The sequence below is a fragment of the Coturnix japonica genome, chromosome 5, assembly GCF_054131305.1.
Source record: "Coturnix japonica strain WE chromosome 5, WE-NBRP24, whole genome shotgun sequence".
NCBI classification, from domain to species: domain Eukaryota; kingdom Metazoa; phylum Chordata; class Aves; order Galliformes; family Phasianidae; genus Coturnix; species Coturnix japonica.
Genome location: NC_140667.1, coordinates 4,731,915 through 4,755,756, shown reverse-complemented (window position 1 = coordinate 4,755,756; position 23,842 = coordinate 4,731,915). Strand labels below are relative to the sequence as shown.

Here is a 23,842-nt window from a genome sequence, read left to right as displayed (position 1 = left end):
TAGGGTCATAGGTCCATACATCGTGCTTTCCTTAATTTCCCTCTCCTTTATTTATTTTTTTATTGCTCTCATTTTATTATTTGAAAATGCTGATAGGTTAGAAAAGAGTCAGATCAAGTCAATCTGCCCGGCTAATATTTAACCTCAAATTAAAACCTCCCAGATAAAAAGGGAGTGTAGAGCAGGCTTCACAGCTACGGCCCCCGTCCAGTCTGCCTGGCAGAAACATCAGTATCACTAGGGTCTAAGAGCATGCAACACCCTCCTTCCTTATCGTGAGCTAGTTGATTGTTCTGTTTTCTTTTTGTTTGGTTTTTTTTTTTTCCTCATCAGAGGTGGACTGGATGAAAAGAGCCATCTCAACTGAACAGTCTGCCTGTTAATTTCTCATTGATAAGCTATAGATAAGCTACACCTTTGCTGCTAACAGAGTAGATCCGCTTAGAGCAACAACTGTAGTAAATCAGAATCCTCTACCAGAGAATTACCCAGCTGGTGCTATGTCAAACTTTGTAGCTCCAGAAATTAAGAAATTTGTCGTTTGGGACTATGTTGTTTTTGCAGGACTGTTTTTAGTATGCGCTAGCATCGGAGTCTTTTTTGCAATTAAGGAGAGAAAAAAGAAAACTTCAAAGGAGTTTTTGGTGGGTGGTAAGCAGATGTCATGCGGACCAATAGCCTTCTCCCTCACATCCAGCTTCATGTCAGCAGTGACAGTTCTGGGGACACCCTCCGAAGTATATCGTTATGGAGCATCCTTTGTTCTTTTCTTTCTTTCATACACATTTGTCATCATTTTAACTTCTGAGCTTTTTCTACCTGTATTTTACAGATCCGACATTACAAGCACTTACGAGGTAAGTAAAAATTTTGTACACGGTGCATTATTCCATTATAAAAGACAGAATGAAGTATATGGATATTTCAGGAGAAATGCCTGCATACAGAAGTCTTTCTGTAATATTTCACAGAACAACTGTATTGATACAGGAATTATTTTTAAGATTGAGTTCTCTTATACAAGGTAGTCACTTATGTATATTGCATAAGTTGAAGGCACAAATTAAATGCTAGAGGCCTTGCTAAGGATAAATTGCACAGACAGCATGAAGAGTTTACACACCAGCAAAAAACTGTCACAGCTAGAAAGTATTTGGAGAGGATCCTAAATGCTTTTGAACTGTTTCATTCTGGTGTGCTTAACAACAATAGGGGTAGTCACGTAGTATTTAACCAACTGCTGCAGATTTCATTGCACCAACAAGAAAGATGATCAAAGATTAAGATCTTGGCAAAAATCTGTTGAGCAAAGCCGTGCTGCTTCCCAAGGAGCTTTCTTTTAATGGAAAGGCTGCTCATATTCTCTACACTGAAACCCAGGAAAGGCTTCAAACAGACAGCTTGAGTTTCAGTCAAAAGCAGGAAAAAAATAACAGTGAACATCTATTCCCACCACCAGGACTAACTACATTTTCTAGCTAGTTTTAGTGCAAGACCAGAGTAGGAATTTCTTATCTGAGCCACTGGAGGTGTCATAGTAGACACAGCTCTTCCGAGCATGCTGGAAAGATGACTCTGCTGATTTCATGACTTATTTTTAGAAACAAGTCAAATAACATAAATTAGCTACTTATTTGCACAGCAATCGGTGGGGCTTATTATGCAAGAGGCAAGAAGTTAATGTTAACAAAATTAGTAAGAGTTTGCTTCTGAAAAAAACTGCCTAGAGACTGGTAAAGACCACAGAGCTGTCTGCTGGGGAGAACACATGGCCTGTGGCCCAGGGGAGACCCAGCCCTTCCCCAGCTACCCTGGCATCAGCAATAGAGATTTCATTTTGTTCTCAAATCTGCAGAGAGATTTTAGGTAGTGATTTGTGCTTACAACCTGAGTTTTTGGGTAAGTCTGTAAGAACTTGGGTAGTGGTAGTGGATGGATTGTGGAGTTGTTAGTAACCTGAGGGAACAGGTGGTCAAGTGAGTTGGTAGATGCCCATCCCCAGACACATCCAAGGTCAAGCTGGACAGGGCTCTGAGCAACCCTGATGGAGCTGTAGGTGTTCCTGGTCATGGCAGAGGAGCTGGACTAGATGGCCTTTAAGGGTTCCTTACAACTCCTCTGGTTCTATGATTCTAACCTCACTTCTACCCACTGATCATGTGCAGATCTGGCTTCAAACAAGGCAGATGAGAAAGCCAGCTTAACTGACGGGCTGTGAAAGCCTTTAAATTGCTGCTTCCCTATCTGCTCCTCCACTGCTTTTGTCCTCTTTCAACAGGAGATGACCTTGTTTCTTTTGTTTGTAGCCTGCAGGCTCTTCTGGTTATATTCCCAACACAAAACATATATTTCATGCTGTGACCCAACCTATAAATTCAACTTCTCTTCTGCTGAGAAGATTTCTTAGATGTCACGATCTCTATGTGTAGCAGTAATTATGCTCTCCTGCTCATTACTCACAACAGTAGTGCCAGTTGCCAGTAGTTTTACTTGCACAGCATGCTGTTACTTGGGGAGAACAGAAGGTTAATAGCTGTGTCACAGATGCTACGTGTGCAATTTACTGAATTTCTTCTTTCCTAGTATTTGGAGTTAAGATTTAACAAGACTGTCCGTCTTGCTGCAACGCTGATCTACATCCTGCAGACGGTAAGAAGATTCTGCCTCTTCCTTTATGATCATTTCAGTCAACATATTTATTTTGAATAAAGTGTCAGACTGAACATTTTTTCCCCCCAACAAAATTCTTTAATTATATTGCTGTTTTTCAAACAAACAGTTGAAATAAGAATGTTAAAAGGATAGAACAGATGCATTCCTACTTTCTAATTTATTCCTATTTATGATTTAAGAAGGCATTTTTTTGCCTTTGACACTTGGATGTTGTGTTAAACTTGCACCTTGAACACCATGTTCTATCTTGAGTCCCTAACTGTAATAAAGGCATTGAGACCCTGGATTATGTCCAGGGCCCATTTGGTCTTCAGGCAGCAGTAGTGGCAAGGCCAGCCAAGCCCCAGCCCCATAGGGGGCTGGAAGCATTCCAGCAACAGGGCAGGAATCACTGCTTAGAGTTTAGACACTCCACATCTATAGCCTGCTCTGCACATCAACAAAACACAGCCTAGTCAGTCCACAGCCCTGCACATATAGATAAATAAAACAGCATTCCTGGATCCTGAACAGAAAGATCAAGCAGAAACTAGCTTTGTTTTCACTTTAGAAGCTTTCCAAAACACTGTTGTAGGTAGACATCACATAGCTTTTTTGCCCTGTAACTTAAAAGGGCACCAACTTCCTCAGAAACGCTAATTAGGTATTTGATGAAAGCTTTTTATGAGATGCTGGAAGACATTTCTACTTCAAATCCATTTTTATCAATTCTAGAACCTATCACAATAGATAGAAATTTTGCTTCCAGGTTTTGTTTCTCCCTCCCCCTGTCAGAACATCCTCGTGAAGGGCATTGCTTTAACTTGAAAAGCAATTGAATGGACAAAGGGAAGTGTAATTTCCAAGATCCAATGCAAGTCATTTCTGCAACACTGAGTTTTACTGCAACCTCCTCTTTCTACTTGATAAGGATATTTTTGACATCCAGTCATCTTAACAATGAATGAAATACAAAATATCTTGACAGATAATTCCTTCCTGATGGAAGGACCTTTAAAAAATAAAGAAAAAAAGCCTTCTCATTTTGTAGACTGAAAGCAGAAGGCAATACAAGTTGATCTAACGAAACTTTTAGTCCTGATACACTGCCCTAAGCTCCTTTCTAAACAGAAGCATTATTACTGAGAAGTCGTCTATGTGGTTTTGTTTTTTTGTTGTTCATTTTTCTTTCATGAAGATTTTCTCTTCCAGATTCTTTACACAGGAATAGTGGTTTATGCTCCATCACTGGCTCTCAACCAAGGTGAGTTTCCCTGCCTATATGGCTACTCCAAATAACCATGCAACAAGACAAGAATAACTTAAGCAAGCAGTTAAACAAGTCCTCTAAAAAGAAAATCATTACAAGTTCTATAGCAAGGTTTTTGTGTGCACCTGGAAGGCTCTCCATTTCTACCTCCCCACATCCCTCTCACACCAGTAGATTAGCAGTTCAGCGTGTGCTGTTCTGTTTTTTTTGCACTCAGTAACAACCCAAAGAAGTTAGTGATGAGCAATTTCTCAACATCCTGACAAAGTCCACAGTACAAGTTGATGATCCAAGACCATATTCCGTACTTTGATTCCTCCCTTCCCTGCCTCCTGAGAACCACTATCACTATTTGTATCTTAAGCACAGAGCTGATCTTCTTTCCCAAAGTATTTGCAGTGGCACAGCTGTCCAAAGAAATGTAGAATAGTAATGTGCCTTACCAATCCTTAAAGCAGCTAAGAACAGATTTATTTAGGGATGACACAAACTTAATGTCTTTATAGGTGCTGAGGGAATTATTTTTTCTGGCCAGAGTGCCAAGAAGCTCCTGATGTTAAGGGTTAAGTTTCAAGATCCTACTTGATACCATATCAAAACCTGAACACCCATTCAGGTTCCATCAGAGATAAGCCCACTCCTTGTAGCTGGATGCAGAGCTGCTTTTCACACACTGCCTTAACTGATCTTAACAGACATACAACATCCATCATGATGAGTGGGATTAGTAAATGTACTATCACAGAGAAGAGAGAATCACTAGGGCCTAATCCCTGGCAGATCTGACTTCATTAAGGCTGACCGTTAAGAGATTGGGAAGCTCCTTGAACTGTTCATCAGTCAAGCCGCACCTGGTTTCTCCAGTACCATTTTTCCTACTCTGAATTTCCTTCCTTCCTTCCTCTGGAGCCCAGCTCTATAAACTGATAGCTGTGAGCAGAAGTTAATGTTCATTAGCAGGTTAACCACGCTACTACAAAAATCTTTACAAATACATTTGCCCTCACAAACAATGAAAATTCCAGACTAAGAAGTGAAGGAAGCATTGCTTATAAAATGAAGTGTTTCCTATGTGTAATTATTTTTAACTATTACTTCTGTACACCTGAAAGTCAGTGAAACCCAAATTGTAAACAAGCAAACAACCCAATGAAGTAGTATTAAGAAACCTTGACAATCCAGCAAAGCTCCTAGCAGACAGAAAACATTGAAACCAATAATTATGTCCTTCCTTCCAAAGCTAAAGGATCACAGCATTTTTCTCCTACCATCCAGAAAACCTACCCTCATTTTGCTAACCATTTGGTTTTCTTTGGTTCCACAGTCACTGGATTCGATCTCTGGGGCTCTGTAGTTGCAACAGGAGTTGTCTGCACTTTCTATTGCACTACGGTACGTAACAGGCATTGACTCAACAGCTTAAACACATATTTTGTTAGAATTAACCAACTCTTTTACACAAGCTGTACCAGAAGTGAAATTTCTACACACACTCTGAGCATTTAAAGTAGTAGAACATAAGAGAAATTTCTTCTAAAATCTTTAGCGTGAATGAATCTATTCAGAGGGAAAAAAATCTCCAGTCTCAAATACCCTGTTTAAAGGTTTAAGTCAGCCTGAGGCAGAGACCAGATAAAGGGAGATAACCTTTAATTGCCACACTCAGTCTTTTGAGAAGATTCCCCTTATCTTTTACAAGCCATAGATAGAAAAAAGACTGTAACGAAAAAATGCACCTCTGACATAACTGCAGATCAGTGCTGAGTGAGAAAATCCAGGAAAGCAGGCTCACAGATCATAGAAAGAGCTTTGCTTCTGGGTGGAAGCGATGCGAGACTTCAGATAATAACAAAGAAGAACACTGCAGTGGAAGTGGAGAGCACATCAGCTTGGAACATGTCTTGTTTTTATTATCATAACATACCACTTTTTCAGTGTTTCAGCCACTGCTGGAAACAGTACTGATGTTGCTCTAGCTCTGATTTGACAAAATATGAAAGCATCTATGGAAGAAAGCCCAATTGCAAATCTTTCGGGGGCTATTTTGTATTGTTAGTCATGTTAGTATAATTGGGGATCACTTTGAGAAATATACAGTGTGCTGTGGGAAGTACAAACATAGGCCATGCTGTAATCTCTAAAATAGTTCAACAACATGAGATATTCTTCAGGTGAATATTAAGAAGGTATGAAAAAAAGCATGTAACTTGAGGTCAGGTGTTCTCATATGACTGTGGACAAGCCCTTAGGCTTGTCTGCAAGATCACAACCTTTGGAAGTGAGGATATAAAGGAAGTTCTGCTGGATGCTATACATACAGCCATAAAATGAGACCTTAAAGTAAGTGACACTTCTACTTTGCGTTGTCTTTGAATGACAAAAAAGACAATGAAAGATTACAACTTATTTGTTTTAGGGAGGATTAAAAGCTGTTGTCTGGGCAGATGCATTTCAAATGGTGATCATGGTGGTTGGCTTCGTGACTGTTTTGATTCGAGGAACTATTCTGAATGGTGGGTCAACCAGGATCTGGGAAGAAGCCTATGAAGGACAGCGACTAAACATATTTGAGTAAGAAACCAATGACAAAACCCTTTTCTTCTTTTACACTTAGCATTTAGAAACTATACTCAGATTAAGCCCCAAAAATGCTACCATAATACAATGAGATACTGCCAGTGAACTACCTTAGAGAAACCTAGTCCTTATTTCTTTTGTTCTTGGCAATGCAGTTGACCTCCAAGGAAATAAGAATGCTGCTTTCCTGTTCCTGCTTTGAAGAAATCCAAATCCAAATCCTAATACACTTTGCCTTTTTTTTTTTTTTTCTTTGTGCAGCTGCAAATGTACTCTGTTTTCCTTTAAATTGCACATATATTTCATTTTCAGTTCATAAAACAAGCACTTTAAGTACACACACCACAGCAGTTAGCAATGAGGGAACAAAGCACCAGGAGAGAAAATTGATCTTTAGCTATTTGTGGCACTAACTAGAATTCACTGATCAAGTCATTGACATTAACTAGCAGCAAGGTCAAACATTATCTGCTGTCCATACGAAGACCAGCAGAACTGCAGAAAAGACAGATGTAAGATGGAAAGATGTACTTGCAGTGGTTAGAATTGCTGAGCAATGACATTTCACTGTTACAACAAAAAAGGAAAAGACAGCACTGCAGCTGAAGAAATACCTTGCAAAGGAAATAATATACTAAAATGATGTAATTGTTTACTGCATGGGTTTGTTCCTATCTAAGAATTGGGTTTCAAGCAAGATGGCTTGTGGGTCAGTTGGTATAACATGGCAGATCTGAAATTTGAGCGTAAACTATGTGATTTATTTCTATTTATTGTTCTATGTGACATACGTTTATCCTAACTTGTCAGAAGTGCTCCAATTTATAGTTAAAAACACTCCCAAACCTAAGCCAAAACACATCAATTCAGTACTTGGACTCAGAGGATAGAACTCAGTATTTTCCTGAAAATTCACATACCTATTGTTAAATGAAACTGTCTTTAAACAAAGGAACTGAACTGCTAATTCTTCTCTTTTGTAGCTTTGATGTAGACCCTTTAAGACGACATACCTTCTGGACAATTGTTGTCGGGGGAACATTCACATGGCTAGGACTCTATGGAGTTAATCAGTCCACGATACAGAGATGCATTTCTTGCAAATCAGAGAAGCACGCAAAGATGTAAGTTGTCTGTTCTTAGCCTATTTTAGCAATGAAATATACTGACATGGAATTACGACAACATTTTATCAGCTGTATTAAAAAAAAAAACTGGGATGCTGTTGAGTGTTGCTGGCTGCAATCACTCTCATTGTTCTTAAGGCTATGATAGACTATAGGAATTTCCTTTATTCAAATGCAGTTTCTGCAAGTGTTTGGAAGTCATGACAGCAAGAATATCACTAGTAAAATGTCTGGAAAGACCGCTGACTGTCAGCAGCATAGCTTTGAAATAGAACTGGCCATAGCCAGAGACCTAATGGGAGGTGATGGAGGCTGTATAAAATCTGTCAGCTCACTGAGACTGCAGGATTAGTAAATCACATACAACCTCCCCAAAGGGTGCTGCCATCCATGCCCATTTCACTGACATGAAACCACAACTCTGCACAGCAGCAATGCAACCACGACAGAATGCATGCAAACTAATACTTCCAAGTAATATATTTCCTTGAAGGGAGAACAGCAGTAAGTCCTGATGAACAAAAACCTGCTCTTGTAGGCAAGAGAAAGGACCCCAACAGTGCTTCCCCACAGTCTGTTCTGCATATAGCAGTTATGGGTTTTTACATCAGTCCCCTTCAGCTGTACAAAGTGTAACCTTTATCCTTGCCCTATAACATAATAAGGCTGTGTTTTTACTGTTATTATTATTATTACTTTTGGGGAAGTGTTTCAGGGATTATACAGCTAGGCTTGATCAAAGAATCTCTCAAAAAGAAATCAGGAATAATCCAGTATAGAAAAACCATTACAAACTATCTTGCATTAATCAGAATTTCCTCTTTTGCTGTAGGGCACTTTACCTGAATTTACTGGGACTTTGGATAGTTCTGGTGTGTGCAGTATTTTCTGGTTTGGTGATGTACACACATTACAAGAATTGTGATCCTTGGACTGCTGATTTCATTTCAGCTCCTGATCAGGTACATATACAGATTATTACAACTTGGAGCTGCGCTGGGCTCAGACATTGCATAAATAAAAACTATGTAAGTCCTATGGGATGCTTTATCCTTTCAGCTCTGCAGGCACCCATGTGACTGCTGAATCAGGGCTAGCACACATCTATTCTCACACTCCTACAGTACAAAACTGATTGTGTTTCGCTAAATGAAATCTGCTTTTCTCCAAATTTAATATGCCCTGTTGTCTGAAAAATAAAGATTCAGCAGCATGAGCAAAAGCAGATACTTCTGTTATCCTAACTCATTTCTTGTGTTTCTCCTTCTTTGTCTTCTGCCCCAGCTCATGCCATATTTTGTTATGGACATCTTTTCTTCAATGCCAGGAGTCCCGGGACTATTCGTCGCCTGTGCATTCAGTGGAACATTAAGGTCTGTGAATCTAAAATGACATTTTAACTGCATGCCACTGCTTTCTTGAGGGGCCCAGAATAGGGCTAAACAAGAAACCCTACTGAATACAGAGCTTTCTTTTCTTAGTACATTCTAGAAAAAACAATAGTACTTGGATAAGTTGTTCCACCAAAATCTAGTTCCATGTCTCCAGTATCTTTTCATCTTAAATATGTTATAGAATAAAAATAATGTATTGGTAATATTATGTCCTTATCTTATACAAAACACCAGAGCTCAGCTAACTGAAGTAACTTTGTAGTTCTTCACATTGAATTCACATTCATTTAACCTGATTGCCATATCATATCATAGAGTTTTTCTAGCAAGCCCATCTGTACAATTAGCATAGGAAGAGAGAGGTCTACCTGGAGTAAGGTTGAATAACTCAGGGATTTGCATATTATTGTAGTTTGTATCCTCTACAGGCCAAACATCAATACTTCATGGGACATTAGAGAGAAGATTCAAATTCACAGTGACATGCATCAGATGTCATAGTGCAATAGAGTCAGTCTCTGATATTCTGCTTCAAAATACTTCGTGAGCAGAGAAAATTACAGGGAGAAAGCTACCCAAACAGGAAAGAAAAAAAACATGCATAAAACCAACAGCCAGCTCCTAGCAGGAGACTTACAGAACAAAGAGTGCTGAATGCCAAATAATGCAATATGTGTATTGAAGCTACATTTCTTGCATACTATCACAACAAGGCCACAGAGACAAACTCCTCTAGTTAAAAGAGCCAAAAATCATTTGCATTTCATGTTTTTCACTTAAGAGGGAACATATAACGTTAGACTGTGGATCTATGGATTTTCCAATAGATGAGAACAGTATTATTTAGGATATAACATTAATGCTAAATTACAGATTGTATTTACTCAGTATTTTTTTTCTCCTCTTCTCCAGCACAGTGGCAGCTAGTATCAATGCTTTAGCAACTGTTACCTTTGAAGACTTGGTCAAGAAATGTTTCCCAAACCTGTCTGAGAAGACCAGCACCTGGACCAGCAAAGGCTTGTGTAAGTAGCCCAAGTGGAATCCATTTATTTAAAGGCAAAGTTGCCTGTCCCGCTCAACTGCTATTAGTACAAGAAAGAATAAGGCTGGATATTATACGCTCTGGAAAGGAACTTCTTTGCCTTAGGCAATACTTGTTCTATAGAGAAAGGCAGACTTCATTCTGTAGAATGCTTTCTACAGAACTGCTCCATCCCCAGAAAAGATTACCGCCTCCTGACTCCTCTGTTAACCTTAGAATAAGCCAACAGAGACAAAGCTTTTAACGTAAGCACCTCAGCTAAGTAACCAGAATTAAGCTGAATTAGCTCACATCTAGTAACCATTTTAGCTGTGCCAGTGTGGTCTACTAACACTCAAACAACCACGTAATTGTGTTGCGATATTGCCTTGGTAATGTGAACTCAAGGATTTGACTATTAAGCACATACAGTACCTGCAGAATTGTGCTCTTGTCCTCCAAGCAAAATTGCTATAATGCTTGCAGAAATCTGCCTATTATTTCACATAGGCCGATGAAACCATATTCTGGGTTCGGTCTGACAGCAGTTGCACATGTAAAGAGCAGCAGCTGCTTCAGGCAATGCTTCAAATATGCACTTCTGCTTCCAAAACACCTACAGCAGCGTAACTGTTTTTAAAGGACAACCACCAGCCTCATGCTTAAGTACAATTAAGCACTCACTATATGATACAAAAACAAATCAACGCTAACAACAACAACAACCACCACCACTGCTGATTTTTTTGTTTGCACACATTCTTCTGCTCTGAAAGTACTAGGAATACTCTGGAAACTCCTTAACAGTGCTGAAATATATCAACATAGTTACTGCTACATTGGTTTACAGTAGTATTACTAAATATTATTGCTTTACAGTAGCACAATATGACTTTTCTATTTAAACTTCGTTAAAGAAGGCTGTTCAGTTTTTCAGCAGGCAGTAATGACACAGCAAACAAAACAGGAGAACCTTTCAAAACCAAGTCCAAAGCGGTTTGCATTTGTATGTTTTAACAAGTACTGCAGAATTATTGCAGAATTATCTCAATTCTTCAACAAGTATTTTAATAACATCACAACCCTTCACTGACATTTATTAAGATCAAAACTAGTCCTTCCACTGTGTCTGTAATCATCTCCAACATTTTCTGTCCCAGCTTTGCCACTTACTGCCTAGCCTTTCTAATCAGGCCCTAGACAAACCATTTTTACATCTGTACAGTTGTACAATCAATAGGAAAACAGGCTTAAACAGATGTTTCATTAAGAAAAATCATCTATAATAAAAGAAAATGCTCACTAGTGTTGAAGGCTCACAGTAAACTCCACAAAGAAGCCATCTCCAGAAAAAGAGAACCTTCTTCAGTGGCAGTCAGCCCTTAAAAAGAACCTTCACTTATGCTCCCACAGCTGACTTATTACTTGCCTCAAGTGGTCAATCAGAGGTTCAAGCTGTGATCAACAGTTTCCCATACGACCTCCATTAACCGAAGTGTGTTTGCTCACAAGACAAGTTTTGTTGATGATTGCTATGACAGAATTGCCCACCACAAGGTTAAAATCAGCATTAAATAAAGAAAGCCATTGTTTGCATCATCATTCATCTCATTCATGCACACACTTAAAAAATATTATTCAAAGACAACAGGAACCAAAACACTTCTAGATGAGACTTTTAAGTTAATATCAATGCTAAATTCAGCTTCATAAGAACAAAAAACCAAAGAAGGCAGACAAGACAGTGCTTAGTGCTTCACGTTCTACATCAAAACCCAAACTTCAGATTCCTTCCTGCTGGTCCTTTCCGACAGTAGCACAATAAGAAATTGTTTGTCTTATTACTTACCTGGTGCTGACAATCTTGTCTGATTTTTTCCCAGGTATATTATACGGCATTTTGTGCACGTCCATGGCTGGAGCAGCATCACTGATGGGAGGAGTTGTGCAGGTATCTAGAGCTTCAAAAAAGGCAACAATCTGAACATGGACAGAATAAAATGCAATGAACCTAACCAATAGTGCTGGGGGAATGTTAGGCAATCTGAACAACTCCCGTGCACCATCTCGTATTAATTCCTCATGTACTGAGGAAACTAAGAACAACAACAACAACAAACTATCATAGAAAGGAAATGGCTTTCACTACTTATAGCTGGGAAGTGACACTGAGTGCAGTCCTTTCACTCTTTAACTGTGGGCTAAAATTACTTTGTCCTTTCTCCACCAATGAAAGTCAGACAGGAAGTACAAATACTCAGGCTCCCCCCAGTTGCTGTGTTGGTTTACATCTTTTCTTTGCATTTGCAGGCTGCCCTCTCCATTCATGGAATGTGTGGAGGACCCATGTTGGGATTATTTACTCTGGGAATAATCTTTCCTTGTGTTAATTGGAAGGTAAGAAACAAAAGATACTTATTATAAAAGAGATAATCTCTTGGAGTTGTGTTAAAACCCCATTCTCAAAACTGTTTTATGTATTTAGAGCCTGTGTTGCCCTAGAACTGTTTAGAAAGCCTTTTTCCCTGTCTGAATTTATCTCTACTCAACTGTAGAATAATTAGTGATTAGATCCATGTTGGAAGTTTTTATTTGTTTCTCTTTTAGATTTCAATTTCTTATCTCTCATAAAAGAAAAAAAATAATAATATGCTTCCCTTGCCATTCCCTCATTTCATACCCAGTTTGGGAAGCACAGAACAAGCTCATTTTCTCCATCTTTGCTAACCTGGATAAAACATAACTCAAGTTCATCTCGCTCTTCCTCATCACCTTTGTTCAGTAGTGAATGAAGCAGTTAATTCTGTGATTTCAGTTTTGAGTGTCAGAATTCATCTGCAGCTCTTGTTAGTAGAAAACAATGCTTCATCTCAGCCAAGAGAAAACCCAACTGGCTGTAATGTTAGCTGAAATGCACTTCCCACATGCTACCTCTGACTGTATCTTGCTCTGCTTGACCAGGGTGCAGTCGGAGGCTTCCTCACTGGGATCACCCTGGCTTTCTGGGTTGGCATAGGCTCTTTCATCTATCCTGCACAGCCTGTAAAGACCATTCCCCTGGAGCTGTCAACTCTCAACTGCACACTGGCAAACAGCACAGCCCTGCCAACCACAGCAGCTCCCATCACAGCTGCTGACAGGTATTTACCTACTGCTGTGACTTCAGCCTAGCCTGGGCATCCCCCTTGGCAGGAGCCACTATGACCTGTTTTTCTCTCTCTCCTGTTATTTCTCCCCAGGCCTTTGCTGGCAGACACCTGGTACTCCCTGTCCTACCTCTACTTCAGTACCATTGGATGCCTGGGCTGCATCATCTCAGGGCTGCTCATCAGCTTTGTAACAGGTTGGTGTTACAAAGTAAGAATAATGCACTTGTGCACAAGAACCCAGCTTGGCTGCTGAGGAGCTGCTTGCAAGGCCAGGGCTGAGAGGAGCATGGAGGCTGTGGTTGGGGGTTTAACAGGTTGCAGCCAGAATTTCACAGCCATAGCTACCACTGACTGCTCTCCCCTCCTTCCAGGGCCTACCAAAGGAGAGACCATCCGCCCAGTGCTAATTAAACCAGTCTGCAACTTCTTTTGCTTCTGGTCAGAAAGACTCAAGACGTTGCTGTGGTGTGGTGTGCGGCACAATAGCTACGACGTGAGTAGTGCACAGACTCAAGGGGTTGGCTGCAGCCTGCTACCATGGCCATGCAAGGGTGCCCCAACCAACTCCAGTCAGCAACAGGTTACCCATTTCCCCCAGCAGCCTGTGACAGACCTCCCTCTAGGCAGCCAAGTTGGGCAGAGCTGTACTTTACACCCAGTGCACAGTTGGCTCAGCTGCTGCCTCCTCCCACTGACTGCAGGGAGAAAAACATGGGCACTTGTCCATGCAGCCCTTTTAGACTCGTAAGACAGCAGATCTTCTAAGCTGAGCAGCAATTCCTTGCAGCTGCAACAAACAAAGGCTCCTCCACAGGTGTCCCAGGGCCTCACCTTTTGTTAAACATGAGGGGCTTAATGGTTTGCAGAGGCACTGCTCTGCCTTAACAAAGTCTGCTAGATTGTGAGATGTGAGAGAAAGCTAATTGCGCATTTTCAGATGCTTTAGAGTCATCTGCAAGTACATCTACATTTGTAAAATAAACTTCACCCTACAAGGCCCTCAGAAGTAAGGCAGAAGCCATCCATCCCCACTTAACTTGTCACAGAGACCACAATGATCATCTAGTTTCATTCCCCCTGCTATGTGCAGGGTCGCCAACCACCAGACCAGGCTGCCAGAGCCACATCCAGTCTGGCCTTGAATCCCTCCAGATTCAACAACCTCCTTAGACAACCTGTTTCAGTGTGTCACCACCCTCTGTGAAAACCTTCCTACTAATGTCTAATCTAAACCTCCCTGTCTCAGTTTAAAAACATTCCCCACTGATGGTTCAATTCAGACAGCACCTGTGGCTCTAGATTTTGTTCAGCTGTCTGACCTGACTTTAGGTGTTTAGCACGGACTTGTCTCAGTGGTTTAATGCTGCAATTAATTAATCACAGGCAAGCATAGGCTGGACAAAAAAACCAAAAACCAAACAATGCACTAAAATGTAAATAAATATGCTAGTGAAAAACTACATTTTCCTGATTAGAGACTCAATGAGAACATAATTCAAGACTTTTACGTCAACAGAGGAGTTGTGAGAAGTTGCTTTTGCTGCTTTTATTAGAAGACTTGCCATGTAGGAGTGAGAAAATCTATGACTGTCTGTGGAATGGTGGTGGGGATGCACTAAACAGTGCATTTTTGTATGCCTGGCAGTCATTTAAGTAGTGAAGTAACCCCTCAGATTTGTAGGAAAGTATGTCAAAATGTTACTCTTTAAGCAATTACAAAAAGCAGTGCATGACCTTTGAAACTACCGGGGTATTTTCTTTCTATTTTTCAGGAAGATTTTGAAAAAAATCTGCCTGCAGTTATCGCAGATACAACTGCAACAGATGACACCTTCAAGAACAATGTCAACAAAGAAAACAGAAGCCAGTTGCCTGGTTACAATCCTGAGGAAAAATCCTATACAAATATGAGCAAAGAATCTCGTCTCTAGAAGCATTTATCACATTTACCACCTTGACCAAGAAAGAACTGCTTTCAATAGCAATAAAGGCCAGATTTTTATTTATGAATTTCATGACAGAACTTGGAAATTATAATACAGCGTTCTTTTTGGAAGCTCTGCTATTTCAGAAGATCATGGATCTTGTCATGGAAACTGCTAGCAAATAGCTGCAGTACACCTATACTACATTCTCTATTCAGTAACTAGTCACTGAAGGGTAACGAGCAAAGGTGAACTTGAGATAAAATAAGACTTCAGATAAGCTTCTGGGGTCTCTCACTAAGGTGAGACTGTGAAGTGCCCTCTGATGGAGGTCATGCTCTCTCCACTGCAAATGGAGGGAGGCCAGGGCAGAGGAGGAGGTCTGTGCCTATTCTTAGGCATCACAAAAAGCCTCAGCACAGAAATGCTGTATGACCAGACTGGTCTTCTATTGACTGAGTTTGTTGTGCTTGCTTCCTCTGTGGAACTAAGATGTTTTTATAAAGACTTATTCCAAGCAATAGGAGAGGGTAATAAATTTTACTACAAATTCAGGATAGTTCTTTATCCATATTAGTCTTTGAAAGACATCCTTTTAGCTTGAAAAGATTATCTTCAGCCTTTTTGTTCGGTTGAATATTTGTATATGTGTTTTTTTGTTTTTTCTAGCTGCAAAATCCATTTACTAGCTGTAAGCAATAAATAAAGTGTCCTTTTGTAGTGCCTCCTAATTGAGAATCCATAAGAATTTTGAATAAAGCACTTCATGAGGTGAAATAATTTACCTGCTGGAATGTTTTGGGATAATGTACCTAATTGTGCTTAAGGGCTCTGTTTCATTGAAATGCATTTCCCTCTATGTGCCTGTTAGTCGGACTCAGCAGATCGCCTCTTTCCCTGATAAACTCCTGGGTGTACTTTTTAGGTGAACAATAATTCAATGAAACAGACTGATAGATTGAATATATCAGAAGACTTGGATTTATGGATCTAGACAGCACTTTGTCCCAGATCTTACTTCTGCTAATCAGTGACTCTGTCTTTATGACGTAAATTTAAGTCAAAGTGGACCTCCAAGTTACTTCCACCACCTGTGTTCATGCTTAACCTCTGGGAACATTCTGATTACTCAATTAGAAGACAAAATAACAGGCTGTAAGTGACGTGGTCTTGCCTGTGGGAGACACTTTGTCAACAAACTGAGAGTTAAGTCAATATTTGTGTTAATCCCTTTTACACCGCTTTTATAATCTCATAAAAGCTTACAGCTAAATCTAGCTGGCAGCCTGTTGTCTCACGTGAGACATTTCTTGTTTGTGCATCCAACCTTGGTATGGTTAGCAAGGCAGAAACGGTAACTTAAACACAAGCATTTGTATCTCATTTTGGCTTTCAATGTAACCTATTAACAATTCAGGAGTAAAAGTGGGCCAAAACACCAGAATCAAACAGGCTGTCCAGTTTGTGTTTTTCTATATTTCTTCACACCCTTAGGAACAGTTTAGTAGTATATTTGCTATAGACTTACTATCTTCTAAAGTATATTTCTGCACCAGGCTTATTTCAACTACGGCTGTCTGCTGAGCCCATGTGTAGTTTGTGTCAGATGTTCCAAAGGGTTTTACCAAGCCCAACATAAGGCCTTACATAAGATGGCTAAAACTGTTAATCATTAGTTCATTAATCAGTATTCTACCAAGACTTATGGATAAATTGGAAAAAATTACTGTTCTGATTAAATATTCAGTATTGATTAAAGCTGTCTTACCTTTTTGTTTGCTCTAAGTACCAAGCCACTGATTTTTCTGGAGAAGAGCTACAGCCTGTGCACTTGAGTGGGAAAAAAAAGTGAGATTAAGAAACCAGAAAAATGTCAATTTAAAACAGGAGCTTAAATGTAAGAAATTATTAATAATTAAAGAAAGAAGTAGATCGTGAGTGACAGAGCCTATATGTGGCCTGAGAACACAGTAAGTATTAAATGTTCAACTGCCCTGAGACAAGCTTAACCTACCAATTACTTCCTTACGTACTATGTTTTGAAGGCACACGCACACTTGCCAGTGTATTTTTCATCACTTTGAATATCTGGAATTATGACACAGAGAGATTCCTTCAAAGATATCCAAGTTTATTACTGAAAAATGCAATATTCAAATGTGTATGATACAGTAAGTCATTGCATTTGTACATGTAAACCTTGATAAAGTAAACAGCATCTCAAAGACAAATTTATGCCAAAAGTGTCTTGCAATAGTTAATCATATCAACAACTTTTCCTCGGTGAATTCATTTAGTTCTGGGGTACGCACCAGCTTCTAAGAGTAACCTTAAACCTAAAACAAAGTGGAAGCTGACAGGCAAGAGGAACTTCTAGCTTGCAGTGCATAAAAGTTAATTTCTCTGAAACACTTGGTGGTAATCGTATTTTAAATGTTACTTACAAAGTTTGGAATTATGAATAGAAAAAATAGTTGAAACTGTACTCTCATTTCTTACGTAGAAACCAAGTTGTATTTAAACGTTACACAAATTTCAAGTATATACACCTTTTAAGAAATCTCTTATGATCATGATATTGAAAGTTAGCCAGGACTATCGAAGTAAAAATGGCTGAACTATATGATTCAGATTTTACTTGAGATTACTTCAAACAATTGAAATTTCAGCGATGCTACTCTAGGTAAAAATTAGAATCAACAGTTCTGTATTCTCAATACAAAATCCCGAGTCTTCAGAATAGAACATTAAATGAAAAGGTGATCTGAACTTTCTGAAAATTTCAACACAATTCTCAACTTCCTAGTACTTAAAATTACATTTGCTTTAGACTGCATTGGGTTTAATCCTCATTGCTCATATCTAGTAGCATCCCAACAAGTAGTTCACGGCAATTAAAGAGCATGCTACAGGGAACACCTAGTGTTACAGAGCTTACAGCAAGAAGTTAGAATGAGCCAACAGAACTAACAAAAGGTAATTTCCAGTGCTGTGATGAGGGAGTTATTCCATTAACATTTCAAGACAAAATTCCAGTCCTGGACTAAGCAAGTTCCTGCGTAACATGGAAAAGCAAAGGGATTTCTCTACAGTTTGTTGCTGTGTTGTTATAAACTTGTGCTACTGTGGTAACGCTGTGCTATCACAACTACGTCAAAATTAAGTCAATGTAAATTTATAGTGAATGCGGTTGTAATGTCAGATTTGGAGAAAAACTGTTGATATGAGCCTATTCATATCAATTTCAATATGCTAAGATGGGGTAGGACCTTTAGGTGTGTGTGTGTGTAGGGAGGGACAGAAGGACTGCAAAAGGTAGTGCTTGGGACAGTGACAGACATAGCCTAGCAGCAGACACAGACATACCATGTGCTTTCTTGCACCACTCCATCCTGAGCATACCGGCTGGTGACAAGCACTGGACAGACTCGTTTGGGAACACTTCTGTTTGGCTTCTGTTTGAGTAACTTAGGTCAGGCAACTGCTCTTGAAACTGGACCGTCAGCAAGAAAGCATCATTTAATAGAACACTAAGGATAAGTAAAGAAAAGGAAAAGGGTTGCAGGGATTCTCACTGTGCTCCAGTTTCAACCGCCCATTTTGGAGAACTGATCTACAGCAAAACTTGCTAAAATGAACACAAGAGCTTTGCTTTCTCTGCTCATCTCCAGCCAGGTTTATTCCATTTTACTGCAGCAGGAGGCAGGCTTTAACTAGCATGAGCTTGAGCACAAAAGGTAAAGAGGTCTTTGAAAGCCACCATCTTTTCTCCCATAGGAATTCATGGTTGCAGCTAACTTAAATGCTTGGAAAAATGGCTACTGGTTACGCTTCAGTCAAACCATACATTAGAACTAACAAAATAACTTCATCTTTCTCAGAAATCTGCCTAAATGTGGATCTCTGAATTCTGTGTCAGCAGTAACATGAAATACAGAATGTAATGAATAGTTGGTTAAGATCTGTTTCAAGCTTTAACCCCTCAAAATCAACATTAGTAGTTAACGAGGATCTGGAAATACTAATGCAATTTTAAATGATCACAGATACATTGATAACTGTTTTTGTATCTGTCCCTTTTCTTCTGCATAATGCTAAATGGAAAATGTGATCGATTCCCATTAACTTCACTGCCATCATATACAGATGTTTATAAGAGTACACTACTCAGTGTACTTTAAAAAATCTAGTTTATAAAAATCCTAATGAAAATTGGTATTACACATAAGCTATCTATTTAAGGAAAGCTTTTTCTTTTTACAGACAAGGATCATTTTCAGTTAATCAAAGTGATTTGATGCTTCTAAACACAGGTATACAAATTTGCCCCTGAAAATTGGTGATTTATTCGGGATGAATAAATCCCATGTGATACCATGCAGGGAATTCACTGAACTGCATGGCTCCAATCATTCTCTCTGGAAGCACTCGCATTTGGAGTTTGCAGAAGAAGCCAAAATAAGGAAACCACCAATGCATACAGATCACCACGACATGGTAAGAAAAAAATATCTCGAGTTCATGCCTTTCCCTCTATTAACACTGACTCTAAAACTTGGTTTCCCAAGATACTTTCTTTCATGAAGAAAACCTCGGGAAATTAATTAATTTACACATTAAGGTATGTATCTATTCACCTATCTTCACTAGACTCTCCAAACATTTATTTTAATTTGAGTTTTCTTTGGGATACAACAGAGCCTAAGCAATCCTAAAAACACAATTTAAGTCAAACTGCTATCAGAAAAGGGCATAGTAGGAGGTGACGCATCTGCTTTGTAGGAATGAAGACAAGTACTTTTAAAGAAACATGAAAAACACAAACTGTTTGTCATCCAACAATACTGTGGAAATTTAAGCCTCATCATCATCAATATTAACTTAAGTGTTCATCTAAGTTTTCTCTATGAATGCCTCAATAAAAAGGATGCTGGAAGGAAAATTTGCCATTGCGTTGTCTGCCTTGTTTAAAATATCAATACTCGGTCAGGATGCCCAATCACTCTATTGTAAGACAATTAAATTACAGCATTACAGATAGACAACCTTTCCTAAAACTGTAAGCAACCCTGTTGTCACTCAGTTGTAGATGCCAAGCACTTGATGCATCCCCCTCAATAGAAAGAGATTAGGAGCTCCAAGAAGAAACTTCTTATTAGGAAGGCTAATAAAACAGAATTCTTTGGATGCTTTTTTCCCCCTCCTTTTTTTTCTCACCAGAATTCAGGTCTCACACAGTAGGCACAAATTTGGAATGAAAAGTAACTAGAAATATGTATAACGTGTGTCAGTTTTTCAGTTTCTGAAATGGAAAATTTCTTTCGTCTGCAGCAAGACACTGAATTTGGTTAAGAATAATTAAGACATTTTGGACTAATCGTTTGTATTTAAGAATATCTAGCTGCTCATGCACAGTCTCTGTAAGGGTGCATGCACAGAGCAATATTGGCATAGATTAGACCAGCAATGACCTAAAGCGTTTTTGCACAAATTTAAGTTCTAAAGCTTTGTCAGGTTTCACAAATGCAGCTCGCATGCATGGTCTATTCATACTGGTCATTCCTTTGGAAAGACAATACCTAGAATATGAAAAGATCATTCACCATTCATAAAATACACTATTCCTGAGGACAGCAGGTGTATGCCTTGTGCTTCAGTAAAACAACGTGCAGTCAATGCAAACAGCATACTAAACAAACTCTAGCAAGAAGTTCTCAGCTTAAGCAAATGACTGTTAGTGGCAAAACCTTTACACTTTGTTCATGTCCTTATAAAGGAAAACACAGTGTTTCTCCAAAATTTCTTGTGCTTTTTCCAGTGCATAAACTGCAATGTCAGATCTACACTCTTGCCTTCAATCTACTTTTATACACCAGTGCCGAAAATTACTAAGAATATAAATATAATCACCAGTTCTGACCGTGGTTGATTTTTCTTTGAAGTCTTCTTACCTTGGGCCAGCCAAGGCATTTTGCTATGAAAGAGAACTTGAAAAAGAGAGCAGAAGTGTGACCTTCTGAAGAACTGAAGCATTATCACTACATGGCACAGAAACAGAACCTGTGACACGTGGTTAATGCTGCCAAGTGATGCTTGATATTCCACAGTATGAAACAGGGAGAGAATAAATTATGTTAGTGTGAATCTATAAGCACTGAGGAGAGTGCTGATATTTCTGATAAGGACTCCCGAGGAACTATCCAAAATATAAAGAAAAGCATTTCCAAAATAGGGAAATCTGAGTTCTGATAACCCATTATCAAAGAACTAACTGCTAATACACTTGATTAATCCATACCTTTCCATTTCCTTCCTCCTTTGTGCAGTACTGTAAATACTTCTATAATTGCCTTGTCAGGTCACATTAAGCTGGAATTAACCTACACATTTCATGAATATAGTGGAATGAGTAAAGAACTTAAACTTTGATGCTAATGTCCACTGAGTACAATGGATTCTACTCATCTATTCAATGGGCTCTTAAAATTCATTTTTATATGATGTAATAATAATAATAAAAAAAAGCTTGTTCTAATGTATGTAAGTAAATACTGGTATGACACCTATTGACTAAACGTGGCATTTACCCAGTAGTATTTCAGGTATTTGTATCTGTCAGCAGTGGTTTCACTGCAGCTTTCTCTGTAAAATAATGTAAATGCATAACGTCAGTATGATTTGATGGGTTTTGTTTTTCGTTGGGTCTTTTTCTTCTCATTCAGACTAAAGGAGCACAGCTTAACACTGTATAAGATAAACGGGATGACTGCAACTCTGTTTCCCTACTCTGTGCTGCAAGTGAACTCTGCTTGCTTGTTTAAGTTTTTCAATGTAAGTGCTTATTTTTTCACACATTATGAAATGTTAGACAACCTCATCGACAAAACGTGGCAACAACCATAAGCAAAGCTACCTTAAACTGTATTCACAAAAACCCCTCTGAAAATTCAGTTCTTTACATAAGCGCCTACTTTTTATATTGATTTTATACACGGAGCTCCCCCAGACTGTAAGAAGGCATACAATTAATAATAAAAAATCTAAAAGTAACCACTGTGTGTGTGTGCTTTTATAGACAACCTGTATACACATCAGCCTGTATCTAATTCCCGTACTTTGACTTATTTAGCCCCATAAAAGAAGTGCACGTTACTGGAACATTTACTGTTACAATAAGAAGAGCATTGTTATAAGGTGCTCAGCTTCTCCTTCCCTGAACAAGAAAGTCAAAATGCTATACTGTAAGTCTGATACATATCTGCATAAGCTTGCATACTATAAATAGTTAATTGTATATTGAGAATGAAGTAATTTGCACTGTATTAGAATATTCCAAGTTAGCATTCTGTGAAGTCACGGAATCATTGCTCAGACAGCTCAAAGAGAACAGTAACACAGTTATCGACATCTGCATGCTACAGCAGAGCATGGAAATGACAATTCTTTCATCCTCGTGTGTGAAGGTGGCCTTTCTGCACAGAAATGGAGGAAAGACAACTCATAGCCATGTCATTTTCAACTACAGCTGCAATGTGGGCAATGCAATGTGTCCTCGTGCTGCTGTTTTCTCTTTGAATTTAGAATTTTTGGTTTTCAACGAGAAGGATAGATTAATGACAATGATGTGCAAATCTTAAACTGCATAGTATATATTAAGCAGCCATATACCCCTTTTTTTAGGGTAAGACCACATCCACAATCTCAACAAGAGACTAGGACAAACCTGACAAAACAATAAGCCTGAACGATCATTTATAACAAGTTATGGCCACAAAGGCAACAACTGTTTTTGTTTCTTCAGAGGCATTACAGATGCAGCTGAGCAATCAGAAGCTGTAGTGGATACCATGTAATTTCTTTTTAGTCATGCCCTTACCGTATAAGTTTATAGGTTATTTTTTATAGTCATTATGCTGTCAGCATCTTCACGAGCAGCATAAAAACCTCATTGCCATTTTAAAATCAGTGTCCAAATTTTTAACCTGCTGCGCATTCCTGAGTGCCAGTTCTTCTGGGCGCTCACCTCACAGACCAGATACAGGTAAGGCTCTTCATTTCCTTCATCGGAAGCACTTGTTTTCCACTTCCCACCAAAGCCTGCAACGGCACAGCCCAACAAGAACATATATACACTTTGAATCGCACACGCTGATGCAAGACTGACTTCATTTTGAAATCGCTCTCTTCAGTTTCCAAACAGCATTTTTTTGTTGCAGCATGGTATTGACTAAGGCCATTCGTGGTGATACTGTTTCCCATTCTTTTTTCTTTCTCTCTGCAAATGCTCTAGTTCAGCCTCATACATCATTTCCTGGACTAAGTACTTCTCTCTCCTCATTCTGTCACACAAGTCTTTGGGCATGTCTGGAATCAGGTAAGCAATGAAAGACTTTATTCCGAAAACAAGGTGCTGAAAAAGAAGAACATAAACAATGGCTTCACATATGCATCAACACTCATTGCTAGGCTCAAACACTGGGCTCTAAATTGAATGGCCAATTTGGGACACTGTGATGTGGCTCACAACTGAAGAATGATTATTCTTTTTAAATCTCTATTTAGATATACAAAGGACACTCTGAAAGTAATGCCTTCTATGTAGTTATGCTGGCCCACAACATCAGAGATGGAAGTTGTTGGCATGGCATTAGAGGATGAACCTTTTCATCAATATTAGGTTACATTTTGCTGCCACATGGCAGATAAATAGCAGCAGAGGGGCAG

General features: G+C 39.1%; 2 protein-coding genes across 7 annotated transcripts in view; one reads left to right on the top strand and one right to left on the bottom strand.

The window, feature by feature from the left end:
* The first annotated feature begins 359 nt into the window (after positions 1-359).
* Positions 360-15,834, top strand: SLC5A12 (solute carrier family 5 member 12). The gene is made up of 15 exons (XM_015863409.2): positions 360-857; positions 2,584-2,649; positions 3,865-3,916; positions 5,247-5,314; positions 6,339-6,493; positions 7,483-7,623; positions 8,459-8,588; positions 8,911-8,999; positions 9,933-10,045; positions 11,928-11,995; positions 12,355-12,441; positions 13,006-13,184; positions 13,284-13,387; positions 13,565-13,686; positions 14,966-15,834. Exons 1-15 carry the CDS (start codon positions 501-503, stop codon positions 15,122-15,124), a joined length of 1,890 nt encoding a protein of 629 aa, XP_015718895.1. The 5' UTR covers positions 360-500; the 3' UTR covers positions 15,125-15,834.
* Positions 15,835-17,232: 1,398 nt separating this feature from the next.
* ANO3 (anoctamin 3) overlaps positions 17,233-23,842 on the bottom strand; it is a 137,044-nt gene continuing 130,434 nt past the window's right edge. For all 6 annotated transcript variants that reach the window (XM_085549883.1, XM_085549884.1, XM_032444968.2 and 3 more), the window contains one exon: positions 17,233-23,528. In XM_085549883.1, coding sequence (XP_085406009.1) covers positions 23,346-23,528 — 183 coding nt within the window. In that variant the 3' untranslated portion in view covers positions 17,233-23,345. The remainder of the gene's footprint in view (positions 23,529-23,842) is intronic.

What these genes read in the sequence shown, in the direction of transcription:
- SLC5A12 (XM_015863409.2), top strand. Translation starts at nt 501, where the DNA reads ATGTCAAACTTTGTAGCTCCAGAAATTAAGAAATTTGTCGTTTGGGAC. An exon ending in GCATTCAGTGGAACATTAAG is followed by an intron (nt 9,000 to 9,932) that starts GTCTGTGAATCT and finishes CCTCTTCTCCAG; the next exon opens with CACAGTGGCAGCTAGTATCA. An exon ending in GCTCATCAGCTTTGTAACAG is followed by an intron (nt 13,388 to 13,564) that starts GTTGGTGTTACA and finishes CCCTCCTTCCAG; the next exon opens with GGCCTACCAAAGGAGAGACC.